The sequence below is a fragment of the Anolis carolinensis genome, chromosome 1, assembly GCF_035594765.1.
Source record: "Anolis carolinensis isolate JA03-04 chromosome 1, rAnoCar3.1.pri, whole genome shotgun sequence".
Taxonomy (NCBI): Eukaryota; Metazoa; Chordata; class Lepidosauria; order Squamata; family Dactyloidae; genus Anolis; species Anolis carolinensis.
In genome coordinates this window covers 58,004,617-58,025,341 of record NC_085841.1, presented here as the reverse complement: position 1 = coordinate 58,025,341, position 20,725 = coordinate 58,004,617, and the positions used below count along the sequence as shown (strand labels likewise).

At 40.4% G+C, this 20,725-nt stretch overlaps 1 protein-coding gene across 2 annotated transcripts in view; it reads right to left on the bottom strand.

Annotated features, from left to right (window-relative positions):
• Nucleotides 1-2,317: 2,317 nt before the first annotated feature.
• The window catches only part of grem2 (gremlin 2, DAN family BMP antagonist), a 50,514-nt gene continuing 32,106 nt past the window's right edge, over nt 2,318-20,725 (bottom strand). Inside the window, exons 1-3 of one of the 2 annotated variants that reach the window (XM_062975128.1) lie at nt 17,673-18,968; nt 8,733-8,796; nt 2,318-6,204 (exon numbers count right to left, since the gene is read on the bottom strand). In XM_062975128.1, coding sequence (XP_062831198.1) covers nt 5,691-6,204; nt 8,733-8,767 — 549 coding nt within the window. In that variant the 5' untranslated portion in view covers nt 8,768-8,796; nt 17,673-18,968 and the 3' untranslated portion in view covers nt 2,318-5,690. Of the gene's footprint in view, nt 6,205-8,732; nt 8,797-17,672; nt 18,969-20,725 lie in introns of those variants that run through there. The other variant, XM_008123910.3, reaches the window with a different exon arrangement.

Genomic DNA, 20,725 nt, shown 5'->3' with positions numbered 1-20,725 from the left:
GAGTTGTTGCTGATTGGCATTTTAGTTGATCTCAAAAAGGATTTTATACATCAACTTGCTATTCTGCTACAGTCACACTAACATAGATAATGGATACATACCCTATGGAGCACTTTCAATATTGTACTTCTTTTCAGTTGTGCAATTGCATCAGTTCATCAAAATGTAATCCCACAATTATACTGCCTTTGTCTTGTATAGCCTAGTTTAATATTTTGTTTCCCATTCTTATGAATGTGTCATTTATTTATTTATTTATTATTTACAATATTTATATTCTGCCCTTTCTCATCCCAAAGGGGACTCAGGGTGGATCACAATGCACATATACATGGCAAACACTCAATGCCATTTTTAAATGTACAACATACAGACAGACAGTAGAGATGATTCAATATTTTTCCAACTTCTGACTTCAGGAGGTTATGCTCTATTCTGGCCCCAAGGGGAGCTTCATCCACTATGACGCTGACTCCTTTGATCATAGTATTTCCTCCTCATTCTTCGCTTGCCGGCAGTTTTATGGTATCATAAATTAAATTGAATTGACCTCCACGCATTAAGCGGTCCCTAATTTTTCTACTTACAGCTGCAGCTGTTTTTGAACTGCTTGGGTGGACAGTAAGCTAGGCTATTAAACAGTCAGGAGCTCAATCCAACTGCAGGCTTCGATCTCATGACCTTGTGGTCAGCAGTGATATATTGCTGCTGGCTATTAGCCAGCTGCACCACAACATTTAGTCAAACTCTGTTTTAAATGATGAAACTTATTTTTCCCCAGGCCCAACCACAAATCCCAATTATGCCTGCTTGTTGTTGTTAGTTCTTAGGTGTGAGATGGAATGTAGGCAATCCGAGTTACTGTAGAAAAGGCAGAAAATCTATCTGCCTTCAATGTGAGCAACAAAAGGCCAAGAATAAGCTAGGATATTACAACATCAACAGTGTGCGCTCAACATCCTAAGATACAGCATTAAAGGATCTTGGTCAGGACAGGGTTGTGGGTAGGAATCTTGTTCCTTTTTTGTTGAGAGACCTTGGATCCTGCACATCATGAGCTAAACCGTTTTGTGTTTCTGATTTCATTATTTCAAGAGATTTTGAAATATAATTTGTTCAAAACTTCCAACTGCTGAAAGTAAAGGTTGCTTTTCTAGGTGTTGATCTTGAGCAGTGGTTTTCAACCTATGGGTCCTCAGATGTTTTGGCCTTCAACTCCCATAAATCCTAACAGCTGGTAAACTGGCTGGGACTTCTGGGAGTTGTAGGCCAAAACACCTGGGGACCCACAGGTTGAGAACCACTGATCTTGAGGTTTTTGGATAGACTCTATGGATACGAAAGAGATCTAGTGTCATGAAAGCCAACAAAGCAACAGATGGGTTCTTCTGACTTTCACTAGATGTGCAGAACAAAATAAGAACTTGACAGATCTCCCTGTCAACAATTTTTAGATTTTTTCTCATGCAATCTGCAACACAGAATTTAACAGGGACTTGTATGTTTAGATTTGTGGCTCTCAACAAAAAAATTTCATATCTTAAACATAACAACATTCCACTCACCACCTACTTTAAAAACCTGATGCCATATATTACTCACGTCTCCTTTCCTGTTGAAGGAATGCTATCCATGTATTGGTGGTCTCTTTCAAAATGAACTCTGTGTTCTGTTGTCTACCCATCTTGGCTTTTCCCTATCCGACCAAAACAATTTATCAAGACAGGAAGAGAAGCCCACAGCAATCAAAGAATAGAATAATTAGAGGTGGTCTCATTGTTCCTTGTGTGCAGTTTTTGTTCCTGAATTCTGCTTATTGGATGTTCAACCAGTTACTTCAGAAACAGTTACTGTGAACTGATGTGTTAGAAAGAATGTTCCATATTACGTATTCTGGGGAGTTCTGGCAAGAAAAATAGGAAGGTAGCCCAAGGGGAAAAACTGAATTGTTTTCCTGATATACTGTATGTGTTGGACCAACAATTGAAACATATAACAATTTACAGTTGACTGATTAATGTTTACCACCAGATGGCAGGCTGATGTCTGAAAAACCACCATATCTTTATGAATTGGATAGATATTTATTCTCATACAAATGGGATAGACATTCATTCTCATAAAGTAGTCAGTGTGGACTATTGAACTGTTGTTGCTAGATCACACAGGCATGCTTTTAAAATATTCTGCTGCACACAGCTTAATGAAGTCAAAGAATGAGTAAGATGGGACCAGAATTTCAGTATCAGAACAAGCAATTTAAATAAATGATTTATCCACACACACACACACACATGGTACATTGTGAGAACATTCATTTTCAGTTTAAAAACAAATTTTAATTGCAAATTCAAAGGCCTTTCATATAAAAGATTGTAAGCTTTATGCATTTTAAATAAATGATTTATACACACACACACAAGGTACATTGTGAGAACATTCATTTTTAGTTTTAAAAACAAATTTTAATTACAAATTCAAAGGCCTTTCAAATAAAAGATTGTAACCTTTATGCATTTTAGTTTTGTGTTTGATGTAGAATGCTACACAGTATTTCTCTTTGTAAAATAGATAACAAATATTAAGAACTTTATTTCACAAAGTCTCTATTCCGTGGCAGTTGTGCAGTCAGATATAGGAGATACATAACAGAATGAGCACCTTCAATGATGCACCTTTCTTCCCTCACACAATTGTCCCAATTTGCCAAGTTATGGTTCTGTGATCTTATTTCAATATACTCTTGTAAATGTGCCTTCCCACAATTTCAGTGCTCCATATCTTTTAAAAAAAGATTTACAACTTTTCAGTTTCAGCAATGGTTAACAAAGAGTAAATGTAACTGAAAAGTATTAAATAAAAGCAAAACAGCTTGGGAATGGTGACATGTGAAAGAGTCAGAGAAGGATAATCCCACCTTCTGATATATTACTGTTAGCATGCTAGCACAGAAGTGGAGCAGATCCATCACACAATGACAGGAACCTTGAAGGATTATGAGTTATTAATGGGTTTTGCCCATCAATAACAAGGGATTATTCTATCATGGGGAGGAGAGAATCCTGCAGTGAGATACACATGATGTGGCAAATGGGACTCTAACCAAAGGTGATGGTCCAGCTTCAATGCTAGTTTTCCTGCCTTGTGCAATAATGTCCTATGCATAGAAATAAATGGAGGAGGGAAAAGTCAGAGAAAAAATGACCTATTTAAAGATTTAGTTTCAGTTATTTTGTTCACAATACATATACATTATGACTTAAAAAACCTGGACTGGAGTGATTTAATAGAATCATAGATTCATAGAGTTGGAAGAGACCTCATGGGCCATCCAGTCCAACCCCCTGCCAAGAAGCAGGAAAATGACATTCAAAGCAGCCCTGACAGATGACCAGGGAATATATAAATATTCTAAAGGGTTGTCAGAGAAATGAAATTACAGATTTGTTCTTTGCGGCCAGGTGTAATAGTTTTAAGTTACTGGAAGATAGCTTTTAATTGGATCTTAGAAGGCACTTCTTGATGGTATGAGCAATTTGGCAATGAATTAACAAGAGTGGTGATGGGGTCTTTTTCTCTGAATCAGCTACCCGACAGGGATGCTGTAACTGGTGTTTCTATATGTAAGTGTGTTTGCTGGATTTGATGGCCTATGACTCCTCTTCCATCTCAATGTGATTCTGTTCTTGATTATACTCATTTGATGATGGAACCTTTTAAATCAAGTTATCATTTAAGCTTTACAATATATAAAGTGATGATACATAAATTCTATATATTCCTAGAGTATCTTTATTTGTTCTATAATTTAACAACATTACACCTAGAAAATAATTACATTATAGTTATAACATTTCTTTCATTTCATTTTCATTTATGAAACAAAAAATTAAATATTATGAACCATTACAAGGTCAGCTCAACTCTTAGTTATAAACAAAAACAAGCTGAAGGAGACACCCCTGACTGCAGCATATATGTTTTTCAGAAATTAGTTATGACCCTGGTGTGTAATTGGATTTCTCTTTCATCCTACATCATTCCTAACATAGTTTATGGGGAAAATTAATTTAAATTTGAATCCCCAGAACTTGATGTTGGATTCTCATCCTTCAGGATTCAACATTCCTGAACCCTCAGGCACCTAATGCTTCTCACCCATCCACCTTGTCCAAGCTTGAGTTTTGATCAACTCACAAGAGTATGTTGTAGTGATGAACAGCAATTGCAGCCAACAGCACCAGTCTCAGCACTTTTTCTTGTACTTTCCTGAGTGAAGATTTGCCATTGTGTAATGCCAAGGGAGAAAAATATAACATACCTGCCCAATCCCTCCTCCCCGTGCCAATCCCCATAAACCGATTCATGAGCACTAGAAGAGATCAGTCTCCCAAAGCTTCTTAAAACAGCCAGTCTCACATAATAGAGAACTGTGCCACTGAACCCTTGAGTTGGCACCAAACCCATAGCTCAAAGAAAACAATTTCTTTAACCCTTTTCATGGTCATATCAAAGGAAGGTAGTTATAAAAAAATCTGCATAATATTAGTTTTTTTCAGCTACAGCCACTGCAGATGCAAATTTCCAAGACATGCTGTGGATGATGGCTGGTATTACTCAAGCAATTTCAGATACATCTAAACAGACTGCTTGTGAAACATCCTAAAACCTAACATGCAACATGGTATGAATCAGCATGGTCATGTCACTTTATACACATTACACTTTATTTCTACATAGATACAATTTTCATAAAAGGAAGCAGAGATTGATTCAGCTGTTATAAAATGAAGTATTTTACCTTTTTTGCCACTGTGCTTTAATAAATTAAACACAATATTGTTTACTTTCCACAAAAATGTACTGTACTGATTTAGCATAAGTTTAGAAGAAATTCACAATAGTGACTCAGTGGAAAGAAAGTTTAAATATAATGCAAACACCTGGCACAGAAATTAACATTACTGAAAATCTTGTTTTGTTCAAAGAACCTAGTCCAATAGTTGAATAGTTGCTTTTTCTTAGCCTTTTGGATAGTAAAGTGAGTTCAAAAATATGCATGCTCATGTCTATATTAACAACACTTTGCTATAGCTGCAATATAAGTGAAACATTACAGCTGAAAAGTGTACTTGAGGCAATCTATCTGACAAGCTGTATAATCCCATGCTTGATCTCGCAAGTGGAAAGTGGCAGGTTGATTATCTCCATGGAATATAAGGCTCAGATGCCATTTAAAGTGCCTTTATCAGTCAGGCTTCATAGGGACTGTTCCTGTCTCTTTCCGTGTCAACAATGCAGTCCAAGAACGCAGTAGACTGGCAATTATGAAATGAAATATTTCAAAACTGAAAAGACGGAAAAGCATATAGACATCACTGGGCAATCTATTCATCCAAAGACAGGGATGGAGAAAAAGCCAAAAGGCATTCCACATAGTGGAAGTGTTAAGTGTTGGATGTCAACCACTGGCCACCAAAGTTACCCTATGTTGGATGCTTCAGTCATACAGATCCAGTGGTTAAACAGCTGCTTTGGTAATAGAGAAGGACGCCTCAGAACAGCCATGATTCCCAGTACACAAATGGTGCTGCTCTAGAAATCCACCAAGAGAAATAAACACAATCAGACAGTTTGTCTATAGAAAAAAGAGAAGCAATTCTGACTCTGGCTGGATGGACTGCCTGTGCTCACTTTCGCTGTTTGCCTGTACTGCTCAGATTCACAGACATACAGCGACACTGCTTGACTTTCTGGATTTTCTTAAGTCGGAAAGGTGGGTCCAGCCCAGGGCACTCTAGCTCCACAGTGAAGGAGGTGACTTTCTGAGGCTTGCAGAAGGCACAGGACTGGAATGACTCCTCTTCCTTCTTCACATGCCTTGGGATATAGAAGGAATTACATTGGCCATAGCAGAAACGGTTGATGATGGTGCGACTGATACAGCCCTCCTCACTAACGGTCTGGCGCAAAGGTTGTGTTTTGCACCAATCACTTTTCAGATACTTCCTTTCGGTGACCACCAGGGCTTCTTGGCTAGAGGCCAGGACCTCTTTGTTTAGATGTTGTCGTCTCTCTGAGTTGTTGCTTCTACTGTCTTTGTAAGGAGAAGGGATGGCTCCTGCAGGCCGATTTTTTCTGCTTTCTGACACATGAATCAGAGTGGACACAAGAAACAAGGATAAAGCGAGTTTCCAGATCATCCTGCAGGGAGACACCAAATTCAGGATTGAACACACAGATACAGGAAAAAAAATACCAAGTTTTCTTTAAAGCCACTTTGAATCTCCTTGTGGAGAGAAAAACGTGGAGTATAAATAAACTTAATAGTAAATGTATCATTCTAAGCTGCTCTGGTAAATAAAGGGGAAAGAAAAGCTATATGTTGGTTTTGACAACTGAAAATTTGATTGCAAATTATATGCATTTGGCTGCATTTTATATGGGCATCAGAATTATCTATTGTTTTGGGAACATCTTGGCTAATTGCCTTTCTCACTGGGATTTTCTTAAACCGATATATGAAATTATATCCATGAAAGAAAAAAAATACCAGAAAGCTCAATAATACATTAAATTTCTTCTTAAGAGTAGCAATGTGTAGTTTCAGCAATTCTCTTTCTGCTTCAAGAAACTAACATTTTCAAAGGCTATTTGATGTATTCTGGAAAAAATCATGTGGTTGTTTTGCACAAAAATCAGAATTTTCAGCATATGTTGACACAGAAAATGAAGAACATGCTGTAATAGGACAATTTATTCTAAATAAAATTTTCACATGGTTCATTTTGCATAGAAAACAACACTTTCTGTTCAAGAATTAATATCCTGCATTAAATATTATTTCTTATGCAGCATAAACTGTTTCCTGTGCAGATAAAATGATATTTTTGTGAAAAACAATCACATTTGAACGTGGTTCAAAATATGTTCAGAGCTACAGATGATCGGTCCGAGTGAGTCCTTACCCTTGTTTATATCCTAGCATTCTGCACTTTATCTCTGTCCCATGTTATTAGTACTCCTAATATATTGCGCTATGTTCATTTTAGCCCTCGCCCTCCAGATTGATGATTGAAGTGCCAACTATGTGGCCCTTGGTCATTGACTATGTTTTTAGATAGTTTTGTTTTGATGCTTTGTTTTATATTTTGATGTTTTAATTGTTGTGTTTGGAATTGCTTTTTACTGTTGTATTTGTATATTTCTGGTCCTGGTCCTCATGTGAGCCACCCCGAGTCCCCTTGGGGAGATGGGGCAGGATACAAGAATAAAGATGATGATGATGATTATTATTATTATTATTGTCATTCCAAGATTATTCTTATCACAGTTTCTCCATACATGAAAAACATGTTTTCAATAATTTTAGAAGTTTTTGAATATTCTTTCCATTCTTACACAAAAGAAACACTTTCAATGATTTTTGTTTTAGTCAGTATGCCAGGGCAGAAATATGAAATATGCTGCTAATAAACATTTGGTTCACCAATTGACAAACTTTGTGTGGGACATAAAAGTTACATAGTCTTTATTTGAAGAGAGGGCACTGAGAAACTAATTCAGAACTAGACAAATGAGTTGCAGAAATGAGATAAACCAGGGGCAGGTAATGGTAAAGATGAAAGCATGGTTATTTACAGTAAAATTAGGAAACAAGGATTAAGTTATCAGGAGATTCCCCACCATCAGTATGTGTGTGTGGCTGTGTGTGGTTTACTGATTTCCCTTAATTTTGTTAGCTAGAAAAAAAGAACAAAAAAGAAAAACCCAGAATGGCTAGACCTATGTCTTCAAGGAATATTCCAAAAGCCATGGGGAATTTGTTTCATTCCAACTTGAACAGAAGCCAGGTTGAATATGTGCACCTACAGCTACATCAGGAAGCATGCATGCACTGGGCACTTCATATTTGATCTCTTATGCCATTCATTTGCCAGAACCATATTTATTTATTTATTTATTTAAAAACATTTTTATTCCACCCTTCCCACCCCGAACGGGACTCCAGGCGTTGCACAACATGTATACAGCAAGCATTCAATGCCGGAACATAAAATAAACCATAAATATACATAAACACTAAAATCAGTTATCTTCACATTAAAACAACTATTTAAAACCATCACAAGTCAGTCATACCAGATATTCTCTGACCCTACTTAGAAATCAGTAAGGATGGTGTAAGATGCTCTTCCTTATGGACCAACTACTCAACATTATGCTGGCTTTGTCACCAGGGGTCACAACCATAACAAGTATCTATGGAAATATACCAGGAATAGATCCCCACAAGTACAGTGTTGTATGTTTTCTATAGGTAGCTCTAAGTCCTGGGCAATATCTATTGAGCATTGTGAAATATTTTGAGTTACCTCCTCAAATTTTTAAAAAGAGGATTCTCTTAAAGTCAAGGTATGACAACATATAGTTATTGGGCACATGTGGCTACAAGGCTGATTTTCTAGGGAGTGAAACCTTCCAGTAGACTGTAAGGGCCCCTCAACACAGCCTTATATCCCACAATATCAAGGCAGAAAATCCCACATTATATGCTTTGAACTGGAATAAAGAAGGGCCCTAAGTCTTCACTGTTTTCATTTATACATGCAAAAGGAACCAATTTCAGTCCCCAATGGAATTGTTTTCTTCATGAACATATGTGCTGGTGGGTGCATAAAATAAAGTATGAGTTAAGATCAGTCTAGTATAAAGGTTAGGGAGCTACTTACCTAAGTAGAGAATTGATGCCCACGTCTTGAGCCATTCAGTCTTATTTTCAGAACGTTCAGAATACTGCATTAACAAGAAAGCAACGGTTATTTTAAGTTATAAATTTTGTGAACACTATCACTCCACATGAAACATGTGGCTACTGGCTAAAACTCTGTAAATATTTATGTACACTGTTTTGCAACAAAAGTTATTAAATGGTACCAATGTCCTTTAAGTCCTGTTCCTGAAGACAGATATTTGCTAACTATCCCAATTTTTTACGTTGTGATACATATGACACTCAATTTGACTTTCTTGCAAATATGTGTGTTCAGGATTACAGTCAGGATGGAAAGATATTATGTTCTTTAAAAGATTTTAACTAGACTTCAGAGGAGCTGAAAATCTCAACTTGACTTAACAGTTGGTGATCATGGCCAAAACCATTGGATGTCAACTGAATGTTCTGGCCAAATTCCTTTCCAATCAACTAATTACAGCTTTCTCAGGAGATGCAACTAAAAACTAGTATTATTCCTTTCCTTTCTTTGTTGCCAGCTCTAAGAACATGCAAACAATGAGTCAGACTCTCATCTGAATAAAAGCTCATTTCATTATTGTAAAACCAAACTATTGAAAAATAAATGTGGACCAGTGCTTTGCCTTCTGATATTTTTGTGCATCCTGTTACATACAATATATAAAAGCAACAAAATAAATTCACCCATTGCTTGCCATGGGTTTGTAGTTTGTTGTTTCCTGCTCAGTTATTTGAATCCAAGTCTGCCGCTCTCTGTGCAGATTTGTGCAGATAACTAATTCAGAGTTTCCTTCCTTCCTTCCTTCTCTCCCAGTTCCACTGTAAAAGTGTGGTTCTATAAACATCACTTTCCAAAGGAATGTAGGAGGAACTAGAAGACATCTTGTACCCTATTATGAATTATCTGGGGAGGGGGATTAGTTTATTACTTGATTGTATTTCTGAATTGTCTCTTCATTTAATGAGTGTTTGTGGTTATTTGCAATCAACCATAAGAACAACAAAAGGCAATGATTCAAAAGTAAACTAAAACAGGCTTTCTTCCTGTCTCTGCAATAATCCCAGTACAATTAGGTCCCTTTTTTTCTTAAGCAATAGTCTCAAAGTTAAAATTCTGTTTTAAAACTTCTTGGATTTTTGTTTCATTGTGAGTTTATTGCAAGAGATCTGAAAGAAGGGTGCAAAACAGGAGAGACATCTTTTAATAGCTACAGATACCATATACTGCTGAATAGACAATTAGGGTCCTGAAGCAAACCGGAGAGTCAAAAATGTAGTAGTTTATGTGCTGGACTATGACTCTGGCGACCAGGTTATGAATTTCCACTCAGCCATGGAAACTCACTGAGTGACCTTGAGCATGCCTCACACTGTCAGCCTCAGGAAAAACAAGGGCAAACCTGCTCTAAGCAAATCTTGTCAAGAAAACTCTATGATAAGATTGCTATAAGTTTGAAATGACTTGGAGGCACACAACAACAACATCAAATCAAGCTTAAATCTCACTTGAAGCCAAAAGGACTAAATTGAACCCATCTTACTTCAACCATATCATGAAAAGATAGGACTCACTTGAAAACATAATATAGACTTGCTAAGGTAGAAGACAATGGGAAAAAATAAGAATGCATTACAGATGGATGGAATTGAGAAAGCCATGGCTTTAAGAATGGAAGACCAATCAGAGCTGTTGATGGTGACGTGAAAAGCTCTTAATCACACAGAATCACCACAAATTGAAGCCAACTTAAATGGAGCTTAAGATGACAAACATCATTTCAAAAACAGTGCAGAATTTTTTAAAAAACGGTTATGTAACCATTTATAAAGATAAAATATTACACATTAAAAATAATAAAATTCATTAAAAGCTTATACAAACGAAAAACTGCACCGTATAACAATGAAAGCTAACCCCACTTCTATCTCGAACAGGCTGGTGATGCAAGGATATTTTCAGTTGTGTCGTCAATAAGAGAGCACAGAGGGAGTCGTTTTGCCCTCACTAGAGAGGAAGGTCCAATGATTGGATTCCACTAAATGAGCTGAGAAGATGGTGGACTAGTCAGAAGGACCTTTCTATATATTTTTAGACATTTATTATGGGCTCACATTCCTATTTCATACAGTAAGAAGTGTTCTGGACAATTCTGCTAGGGTTTCCAAAATGAAAAATGGATAAAGTCCTATCTCCTACAAAAGACTGCATTTCAGCTTGTGTTTATTATTACCTAGTTATGTGATAAGCTACATTTGCTGAAATTCCTTCTTCGACACAGACATTAAAGGTAAAAAAATCTATCTCCAGTTTTCAATCTGGCAGCCCTAGATATTGCCCTTTGCCACATTACATTCATTACAGAAGTCACTCTTTCTTCCAGTCATCTCTCAATCAGGATGGATCCTAGCCTAGCTCAGCCTAAGGCACAGCTCTCTATCTAACAAACCACTCAGGACACTTTTCTGAAACCTTAATATCTGAAGGGCAGGGCAAGGTCTGGCAGACAGCAATTGCAGCTTTGCCTGCAGCAGCAATACAGTTACTAGATAAGCAACGTCTGGCACACTTCTGTATTACCTCAGGCTTTCTTTCAAGGCCAGGCTTTGGCAGCATAGACTGCAGGTCAGCTCTTCCAATACTTTTGCTCTGAAGGGTCAGGCCTTGAAACAGTCACTTTACAACACAATGTTCAGCCAACGCAATAACCTTTCAAAGATCGTGATTTGAAGATTAACAGCGATCCTTTCTTTCACAAAATGACTCTCTGGCTCCATAGAGCATTACAATGCTTAAATGTCCCTTGCTTTAAAAGTTTCACTTGCTATCATAATGCAATTGGGGCTTGTCCCAGTAATTAAATGGCTGCGGAAGAATGTTGCCTCAGCGTTTACAATGTCTCCCTCAAGTATTGGGTAATGTGCTGAAAAGTGCCAGAGCTCTGGTCTGTGGAGTATCATTTGACCTAGAAGCACTCTCGCGCAACCCCCTCCCCCTGAAATGCCATACAACATGGGAAGCTACAACATGGCAATACACACCTGCACACACAGTATAAAAGGAAAGCAGTCTTGCAAGAAGTTAAAGGGTCTGGGTATTTCCAGATGGCAACAACAAAAAGAATTTGACTGACATTGGCGTGTGCAAGGTGACTGCCCCTGCCCACAAGAAACAAACGGGACATGATCACATTGGATTAACAAAGGCCATGACCTGTTTTATTGGTTACAGCTGATAACAGCGGTCCTGAATTCAACATTGACCAGCCCAATGCTAAGCCAGTGGCATGAACTAAACACAGACAGGTAATGACCCAGTGCCAGATATATATTTTTTTTAAAAAACCACCGAACTGCTAATGGCATCATCAAGGGAACTGCACAGGAGCCCATCCAGCAGCTGAGTGATCTGTGCCCTCCTGTGCATCTACTTCCCTCAGCATGAGCAGGAATGAATAGTTCTGTCTCCATACACAGAGAACCCATAGTGGAAAGGGTACAGAACCCATACCAACCACTTCAGGTTATGTCAGAGATAAACACAGAACACTAATAAAACCAACAAAAAATGGGACCAGCAAGTGGGGAAAGAGCTCAAAGACAACTGAAAGAGGAAGCCTAGGAAGCCTACTAATATACAGGCCTGGCAGACCAGAGGGAAAATGTTTTCCAGCTGGTCCACCCCCTTACAGCCAATCAGCTCACATCCTAGAGGCAAGAGCTGATTGCATAGTGTTCCCACATTCCCAGTCAGGTGCACTGAGAAAGGGGAGAGCTGAGGCTGGGAAAAAGATGGCAGGCAGGCTTATGGTGCCTGCACTACAACCACCTCACCCGGTACGTTGGGTAGGGCATCTCATATTGCAGTTTCATATCTATAACTGCTTCCCAGGTACACCATAAGAGCCATTGGCTAGACTGAGATTAAGAGGTTCATTTGTCTTCCTGCTATGGTGTGAGGAGGATGGTTCCATCACCATTCCACTAGTGAACAAGACTGTAACAATCGGCTGTAAGACCACATCACAATTCAGCCTTAGTGTGTCCTGATGGGAAGGTAAGTGAATCTTCTTTGCCCAATCTGGCTGCTGGCTCTGAAGGTGGTGTGAGGGATGGAATGGGAAAATGCTGGTAATAATTCTGAACTTGAAATAAGTGCTAGCCCAAATCCAGCACTAGAATATTCACTTGATGGAGATGTTTTCAGGTTGACCCTTAAGAATACAAAGATTGTCCAGATATATCTTGATATAGATATTGCACACCTACCTCTTCCTGTTGGATGCTGTAAACCACCTTAGTCTAATTTTTAAGAGTTTATCATGTTGTAAATGTTTGTAATGTGTTATGTTATGTTATGTTATGTTTTGATTTGTTATTTGTTTGTTTTCGGCACTGAATGTTTGTCACATTGTTACTTTTGATGGAAACCGCCCTGAGTCTCCTTGGCGAGATAGGCAGGTTATAAATAAAGTATTATCATTATCATTATTATTGATTATTAAGCTGGAATGGAGGGAAAGGCATTTGTTGACTAAGGGGCTTCCTGAAATTGAACCAGGATATGATGCTGATCTTCTGCAACTCTACAGATGTTTGGGGCATGCACCTTCCTTCGCCCCTGGCAGAACAAAATGAACTGCAGTCCAGAAAAAGAGGTTGTCAAGCTCTGTACTAACATTTTTAAAGTTCTATTAGTATTAGTATTTATATCCCACTTCTTCTCTCCTCTGCAGCCATGTGATGAGTAATGGCCAGTTTCCAAGAAAACTAAAAAGAAAAACTCCAAGGGAAATTATTGGTTTCAAAATGGCTGTTTGTGGTGACTTTGCTTGTGATGTAGAAGGCACCAAGTTAATGGGTCATGTCATCCCACGCAGTATATTATTCCCCTAATGTCACCACATTGCAAATTCTCAGAAAGATGCTAAATTGACTTGAAAGGAATAATGTTAAACAGAAGTTCTACCAACTGAAGTTGTTGAAATGAATCTTGACAGCAAACTGGAAACTGAATCAAAAATATTAACAGTAAGAAATCTGCTATCTGGTCCCATTTTTCTACAGTGTGACATTCTTCAATATAAATTTCAACTTACAATGGGAAATATTATGGGTAAATGCAGGGTTAGTTGGGAAAGTCTTCCCTGTGAGAGGTAACTAAGGCTGCATCTATACCAGGCATGGGCAAACTTTCTAACTTCGGGGCCGCATGGTGGGTTGGAGTGGGCCAGGAGGGAAGGGGTCCTCCCCAAGTCCCCTCACTGCCCTTTCCTCCCCTTCCTCTTCCTTTGGAGGCAGATAGTTAAGAAAAGACAGGAAATGTTTGGATCCCAAAAGGGCTAGCCTTCGTCCGAATGAGATGGTGGACGGGAGAGAAAAAGTATATCAATGAGACTCCGTATTGCCTACTCCTGATATAGAATCCTAGATCTGGAAGAAACCCCCAAGAACCATCCAGTCCAATCCTGTGCCATGCAAGGAGGCACAATCAAAGCACATTTGATAGACAGCCTCTGCAGAAAAGCCTCCCAAGAAGGAGACTCTACCATACTCCCAGGACCCTGTGCCACTCTCCAGGAAGTTATTCCTCATCTTTTCAGTCAGATCTCTTTCCATTCCATGTGAACCCATTGCTTGCTTGAGCCCTGGTCTCTAGTGCAGCAGAAAGTTAGTTTTCCCCCTCCCTCCCTCCTCCTCAATTGAAATCTTTGAAATCTTGACACATGGCTCCCATGTTCCTATCAGAGTAATTTACGCAGTGCAGCAGCAGTTGGATGGAGTCAGAGGAATGCAGCACGAAGAGACATCAGAGACGATGGTAAAACTATATACAAGTTTTACTGAAAGCAGTAATAAAGACAAACAGACTTGCAGACAATGGACGAACACAGGACTCTCTCAGCAGACAGCACTAAACACAGAACTGAACAGAACTGAACTGAACTGAATGCAATGCACACACACTTGTGTCTGGACACTCCCCTGGTTCCAACCACACATCAAGGACATCACAGCTTCTTAGTAATTAACTCTTTCAAGACTATGTTACACTCTGAATGATGCAATCAGTATGCAATACAGACAAGACACAAATTTCATTTAAACACTACCAATACACAAATCCCACATTAACAGTTCCCTCTCTACCTTCTCTTCTCCCTGCTAAACATCCCCTGGAAGGAAAGGAAAAAGGAAAAAGAGAAGGAAAGGGAGAAAGGAGGGTGGAAGAGAAGGATGGAAGGAAGGGTGGAAGGGAAGGAAGGAGGGAGGGAGAAAGAGGGAGGGAAGGAGGAAGGAAAGAAAGAGAGAATGAAGGAAGGATAGGATGGTGAGAGAGAGGAGGGCCTGAGAAAACAGCCCAAGGGGCCACATCCGTCCTGGGTTTGCCCATACCTGAACTATACCATAGAATTAATGCAGTTTGACTCCACTTTAATTGTCATGGCTCAATGCTATAGGAGCTATAGTTTTAGAAAGTCTTTAGCTTTCTCTGCCAAAGAGTGTTGGTGCCTCACCGGGCTACAAATCCAGGATTCCATAGTGATGTCAAACTGCAACCATTCTACAATGCAGATGCCCCTGAGGTTTCACCTATAGTATCCAAGTTCTGCTTCTAATCTTGTATTTCTGAAGTTATTGCCCATTAGCTTCCTCCTGAAGGAAATTTGCTTCCTTGTCCAAGATGTTCCAGCTTGACCCAAAGATGAAGCATAGAATCACAGAATAGTAGAGTTGGAAGAGACCTCATAGTCCAACCCCCTGACATATGAAGCAGGAAATCACATTCAAAGCACCCCTGACATATGGCCATCCAGCCTCTGCTTAAAAGCCTCCAAAGAAGGAGCCTCCACCACAGTCCGGGGCAGAGAGTTCCACTGCCAAACAGCTCTCACAGTCAGGAAGTTCTTCCTGATGTTCAGGTGGAATCTCCTTTCCTGTAGTTTGAAGCCATTGTTCTGTGTCCTAGTCTCCAGGGCAGCAGAAAACAAGCTTGCTCCCTCCTCCCTATGACTTCCCCTCACATATTTATACATGGCTATCAGGGCCGGTTGTTACTAGGCGGCCGCGGACGCGGCCGCCTCGGGCGCTGGCTGCTAGGGGCGCCATTCGGGCCTGACTTCCTGGTCGCGGCCGGCGATCGCCCGGGCGGTCGCCGGCCGCGACCAGGAAGTCAGGCCCGAATGGCCTAGGTGTGCTGTGCGCGTGCGCACAGCACAGCTAGGCCATTTTGCCCTTAGTAACAAACTAAGGGCAAAAATGGCTTCTCTGGCTGTGCGCATGCGCACAGCCAGAGAAGCCATTTTTGCCCTTAGTTTGTTACTAAGGGCAAAATGGCCTAGCTGTGCTGTGCGCACGCGCACAGCACACCTAGGCCATTCGGGCCTGACTTCCTGGTCGCGGCCGGCGACCGCCCGGGCGATCGCCGGCCGCGACCAGGAAGTCAGGCCCGAATGGGCTATCTGCGCTGTGCCCGTGCGCACAGCGCAGATAGCCCATTCGGGCCTGACTTCCTGGTCGCGGCCGGCGATCGCCCGGGCGGTCGCCGGCCGCGACCAGGAAGTCAGGCCCGAATGGCCTAGGTGTGCTGTGCGCGTGCGCACAGCACACCTAGGCCATTTTGCCCTTAGTAACAAACTAAGGGCAAAAATGGCTTATCTGGCTGTGCGCATGCGCACAGCCAGATAAGCCATTTTTGCCCTTAGTTTGTTACTAAGGGCAAAATGGCCACGCTGGGCGGGGGCGGGGCCAACTGTGGCCCCGCCCCCCTCACTAATCGCCCTGGCCCCGCCTCCCACGCAGCGTGGGAGGCGGGGCCAGGGCACGCTGGGCGGGGCCAGGGCGCGGGTGGCGGGGGCGCTTTTCAGCACCCCCGCTTCCCATTAAAAAATATCTCCGGCCGGCCCTGATGGCTATCATGTCTCCTCTCAGCCTTCTCTTTTGCAGGCTAAACATTCCCAGCTCTTTAAGCCGCTCCTCATAGGGCTTGTTCTCCAGACCCTTAATCATTTTAGTCACCCTCCTCTGGATGCTTTCCAGCTTGTCAACATCTCCCTTCAACTGTGGTGCCCAAAATTGGACACAGTATTCCAGGTGTGGTCTGACCAAGGCAGAATAGAGGGGGATCATGACTTCCCTGGATCTAGATGCTATACCCCTATTTATGCAGGCCAGAATCCTGTTGGCTTTTTTAGCTGCCGCATCACATTGTTGGCTCATGTTTAACTTGTTGTCCACGAGGACTCCAAGAGCAGCATAAGATTATTCAACCTGTATGCGCACCAGCACCTTCTGACAGCAGGGCTTATGGCTTTGATTCATTCCATCAAGCAAATTCAGACACAGGTGGAATGCTTGCAGCTACTCTTTCTGCCATCATAGTCTAGGCTAGAGATCACATTACTGTTGAGATTTTGCTCTCCATTGGCTTCTTGCCTGGAAAGCTTATTAATTTAAATATTTTATTACCAATCTAGAGGCCTAAGCTGTCCTTATCTTGGAACCTCCTCACACTGCCTGGCTCTTAAATCCAAGGGCTCATTTTTGCTTGCTTGCATGCATATTCTAGAGCACACATGTTAAACTCAAGACCCACAGACCAAATTCAGCCTGCCATTTCATTTTATGTGAGGCTTCCAATGCCAGGGCAACATAGTTACATTTATACAGTCTTACAATCACAAACAACCTTTTGAAGGCAATCATAAGGCCGATGTGGCCCTTGATGAAAATTAGTTTGCCACCCCTGTTCTAGAGCTAGAAAACCAGAAAGCTTTTTTAATTCAAATAATAGAATTGGAAGAGACCACAAAGACAATTTGTCCAAACCTTTGCCATTGCACAAATACACAAAAATGTACTCAGAAGAGATATTCATCCAACATCCATTTAAACACATCCAGAGAAGGAGCTCACTGACCTCTGAAGCCACCTGTTCAGTCTCATACATTAAAAAGCAGAAAAAGGAGGGAGGTTGTTAGCAGGTGAAAAATTTGTGGTGGCTATGCTAAAACCTCTACGTGACATCTCAAAATTCTAGCTGCAGCAGGTCCTTAGGAAAAACTGCCATGAAAAAAACTTGGATTTTAAGGAGACCATTCAGTGCATTTTTGTGGCACTCCTTTGAATATGCTTGTACTTCTCAGATTCAGAGTATTATGCAGCATGTCCTCATTTGCCATGGATACCAAAATTGCAAAGGGCCCTCATTAGTTTCCGTGGAAACCATGTGTTGTACTCAGGAAAGAGATGCAAACCAAGGACAAAAACAAAAATACACAAGATAAACAATCTGTAATGATACAGGGTACGATATAGTTTGTATTGGCACTTATTTGGGAAAACTGGCCAAGTGAGCAGCAATAAAAAATTATATCATAATGAACATTCTTCTCCAGTTGTTCATAAAGAAATAGGAAATTAAAATCTAAGAAAGGAAAATCAAGTTATTATTTACTGTGCATGTTTATTGTGTTGGATTCTGTAGTCCCAGGACAACCTTTTCTTAATGTGGAAGATACCAAAGGTGAAAGATACCATTCCCAGCCACGACAGTCAGCTTGAGGAAGTCTTTGGAAAATAAATGTCTTCACAAGACCCTTCCTTAATAATAATAATAATAATAAAACTTTATTTATACCCCGCCACCATCTCCCCAACGGGGACTCGGGGCGGCTAACATGGGGCCATGCCCAGAGCAATACAATATAATAAAATATAAAAACAACATATCATAGCACCATTAAAAATACAATAAATAATAATAGGCATTACATCAAGAAATCAAAAAACAATAAAACAAGGGCAGGCCGCATGAACACAAAGATAAAACCTGGAGTGAGAGGGACAGAGGGGTACTCCACTGCGGGCAGGGACATATGGAAGTAGGGTAATCTAGAGGATAGATGTTCGGGGTGGGAGTAACACAGAAATATATAACAGAAATTACTCACCGAAGGCACAGCGGAAGAGCCATGTTTTCAAGTCTTTCCTAAAAGCTAACAGCGTGGGAGCTTGCCTAATTTCAGTAGGTAGTGAGTTCCACAATCAGGGGGCCACAGCAGAAAAGGCCCTCTCCCTTGTACTCACAAGGCGGGCCTGGGATAAATGTCAGACAAAACTCAAATCTACCTTTTAACACCCTTCTGCTCTGCCATCACATGCTTTTCCTTTCATCTGATGTGCAGCCCAACCTGAACAAAGATTTGAAGGTGATGATGGATGCTCAGCTCTGCCACAAGCATTTTAAAAAGCCAAGAGGAAACCAATGTTGAAAGAAACTCCATATGGCAGAAAGACATTTGTTTTGCCCCAAACTATGGAACACATACTGCATTCCCCTAAAGCAGTGGTGTCCAACCTTTTGTTCTCCAGATATTTTGGACTTCATGTCCCAGAATTCCTTACCATTGAACAAGTTGGCCTGGGTTCCTGGGAGCTGGAGTCCCAAACACCTGGAGGACCAAAGGCTGGACACCACTGCCCTAAAGTATCTAAAATTATCACTTATATACAAGCTTTGGACATTACACCACCTACTTGTGTAGTTATTTTTCATATTTCTTCAGGAACTACCATGAGCAGAAGAGGTCCATTGAGCAGAAAGGAGACAGAAAGATCAGATTGAAAAGAGGAGAAATCAAGGATGTTGTGAAAAGAGACATCTTTTGTTCTTTTGTCTTATCCATCTGCACCCAATGAGTGGGTGTCTGAGATAGGTACAGTGGTGCACATACATGAATGTGAAGTTTCAATATGTGTTCCTATGCATTTCAATGTATGTAACTTTCATGCAGTAATGCATGTAATTATATTTTTCTGTGAACGTAAGAATAGTTGGCCTTCCATATCCACAGGTTCTGCATCCATGGATTCAATTAACTACAGATCAAAAATATCTTTAAAATCCAGGAAGCAACATCAGATTTTGCTGTGCACCAACCATAATGTCAAAGTGTAGGCTTACCTTGGTGTAGCTCTCCTGGCATTTCACAGATCCTCAGGCTCACTCCAGCACTTGTTTTGGGTTGTTCCCCATTTTATAAAAGGAGTGGCATTTTACTACATCTATATATATAAAAATGTAATGTTTGTTTTACTATGGAGTAAACAACAAAACCACTGAACCAAATCACACCAAATTTGGCCACAAAAGACATAGTCATCCAAAATATGTCTTTCAATTAAAAAAACCTAGAAAAATCATCCAAATTACAGAGGATGAAGAGCCTTTCTCCCTCTAACTGCCAGTTAGAAAGGTAGGCTCTGCTGCCTTTAGTGCCCCCCTGCTGCCTTTAGACCCCACCCCCTTCGTATCCTAGCAACTCCCTCAGCCATAATGGCACCCAGGGCACAGGCAGCATGCACTTAGACCTGATCCACACTGCCTATAAAATACAGATTATCTGATTTGTACTGGATTATATGGCAGTGTAGACTCAAGGTCCTTCCACACAGCTATATTACCCATTTATAATCTTATATTATCTGCTTTGAACTGGATTATCTTGAGTCCACACTGTCATATAATCCACTTGAGTGTGGATTTTATACAGTTGTGGAGAAGGGGCCTCATATAATCCACTTATAAGCAGATAATATAAGATTATAAATATAATATGAAATAATTACTGTGGTATAATAATACAGAACAATATAATCTCTAAAACCAGGACAATAAATAAAGAGCAACACTCTGAAAGCAGGGAAATTGGGAATTCCAGAAAGGAAACAATCAGGGCCAGCTAACACTTCCCAATAAAGGATTCCCCCAGGCAGGAAGCAGCCAGGCCTTGAAGCTGCAAGGCCATGAAATGCTAATCAAGGTGGCTAATTGCAGCATTCATACCTGCCACACCGAGACTATTAATTGCTATTCAAACTGGCCAACCAAGGATTCTGCAAGGTAAAAAGCAGTCAGGCTTTTAAGCTGCAAGACTATTCAGTGCAATTCAATCTGGCCAAACAATGATT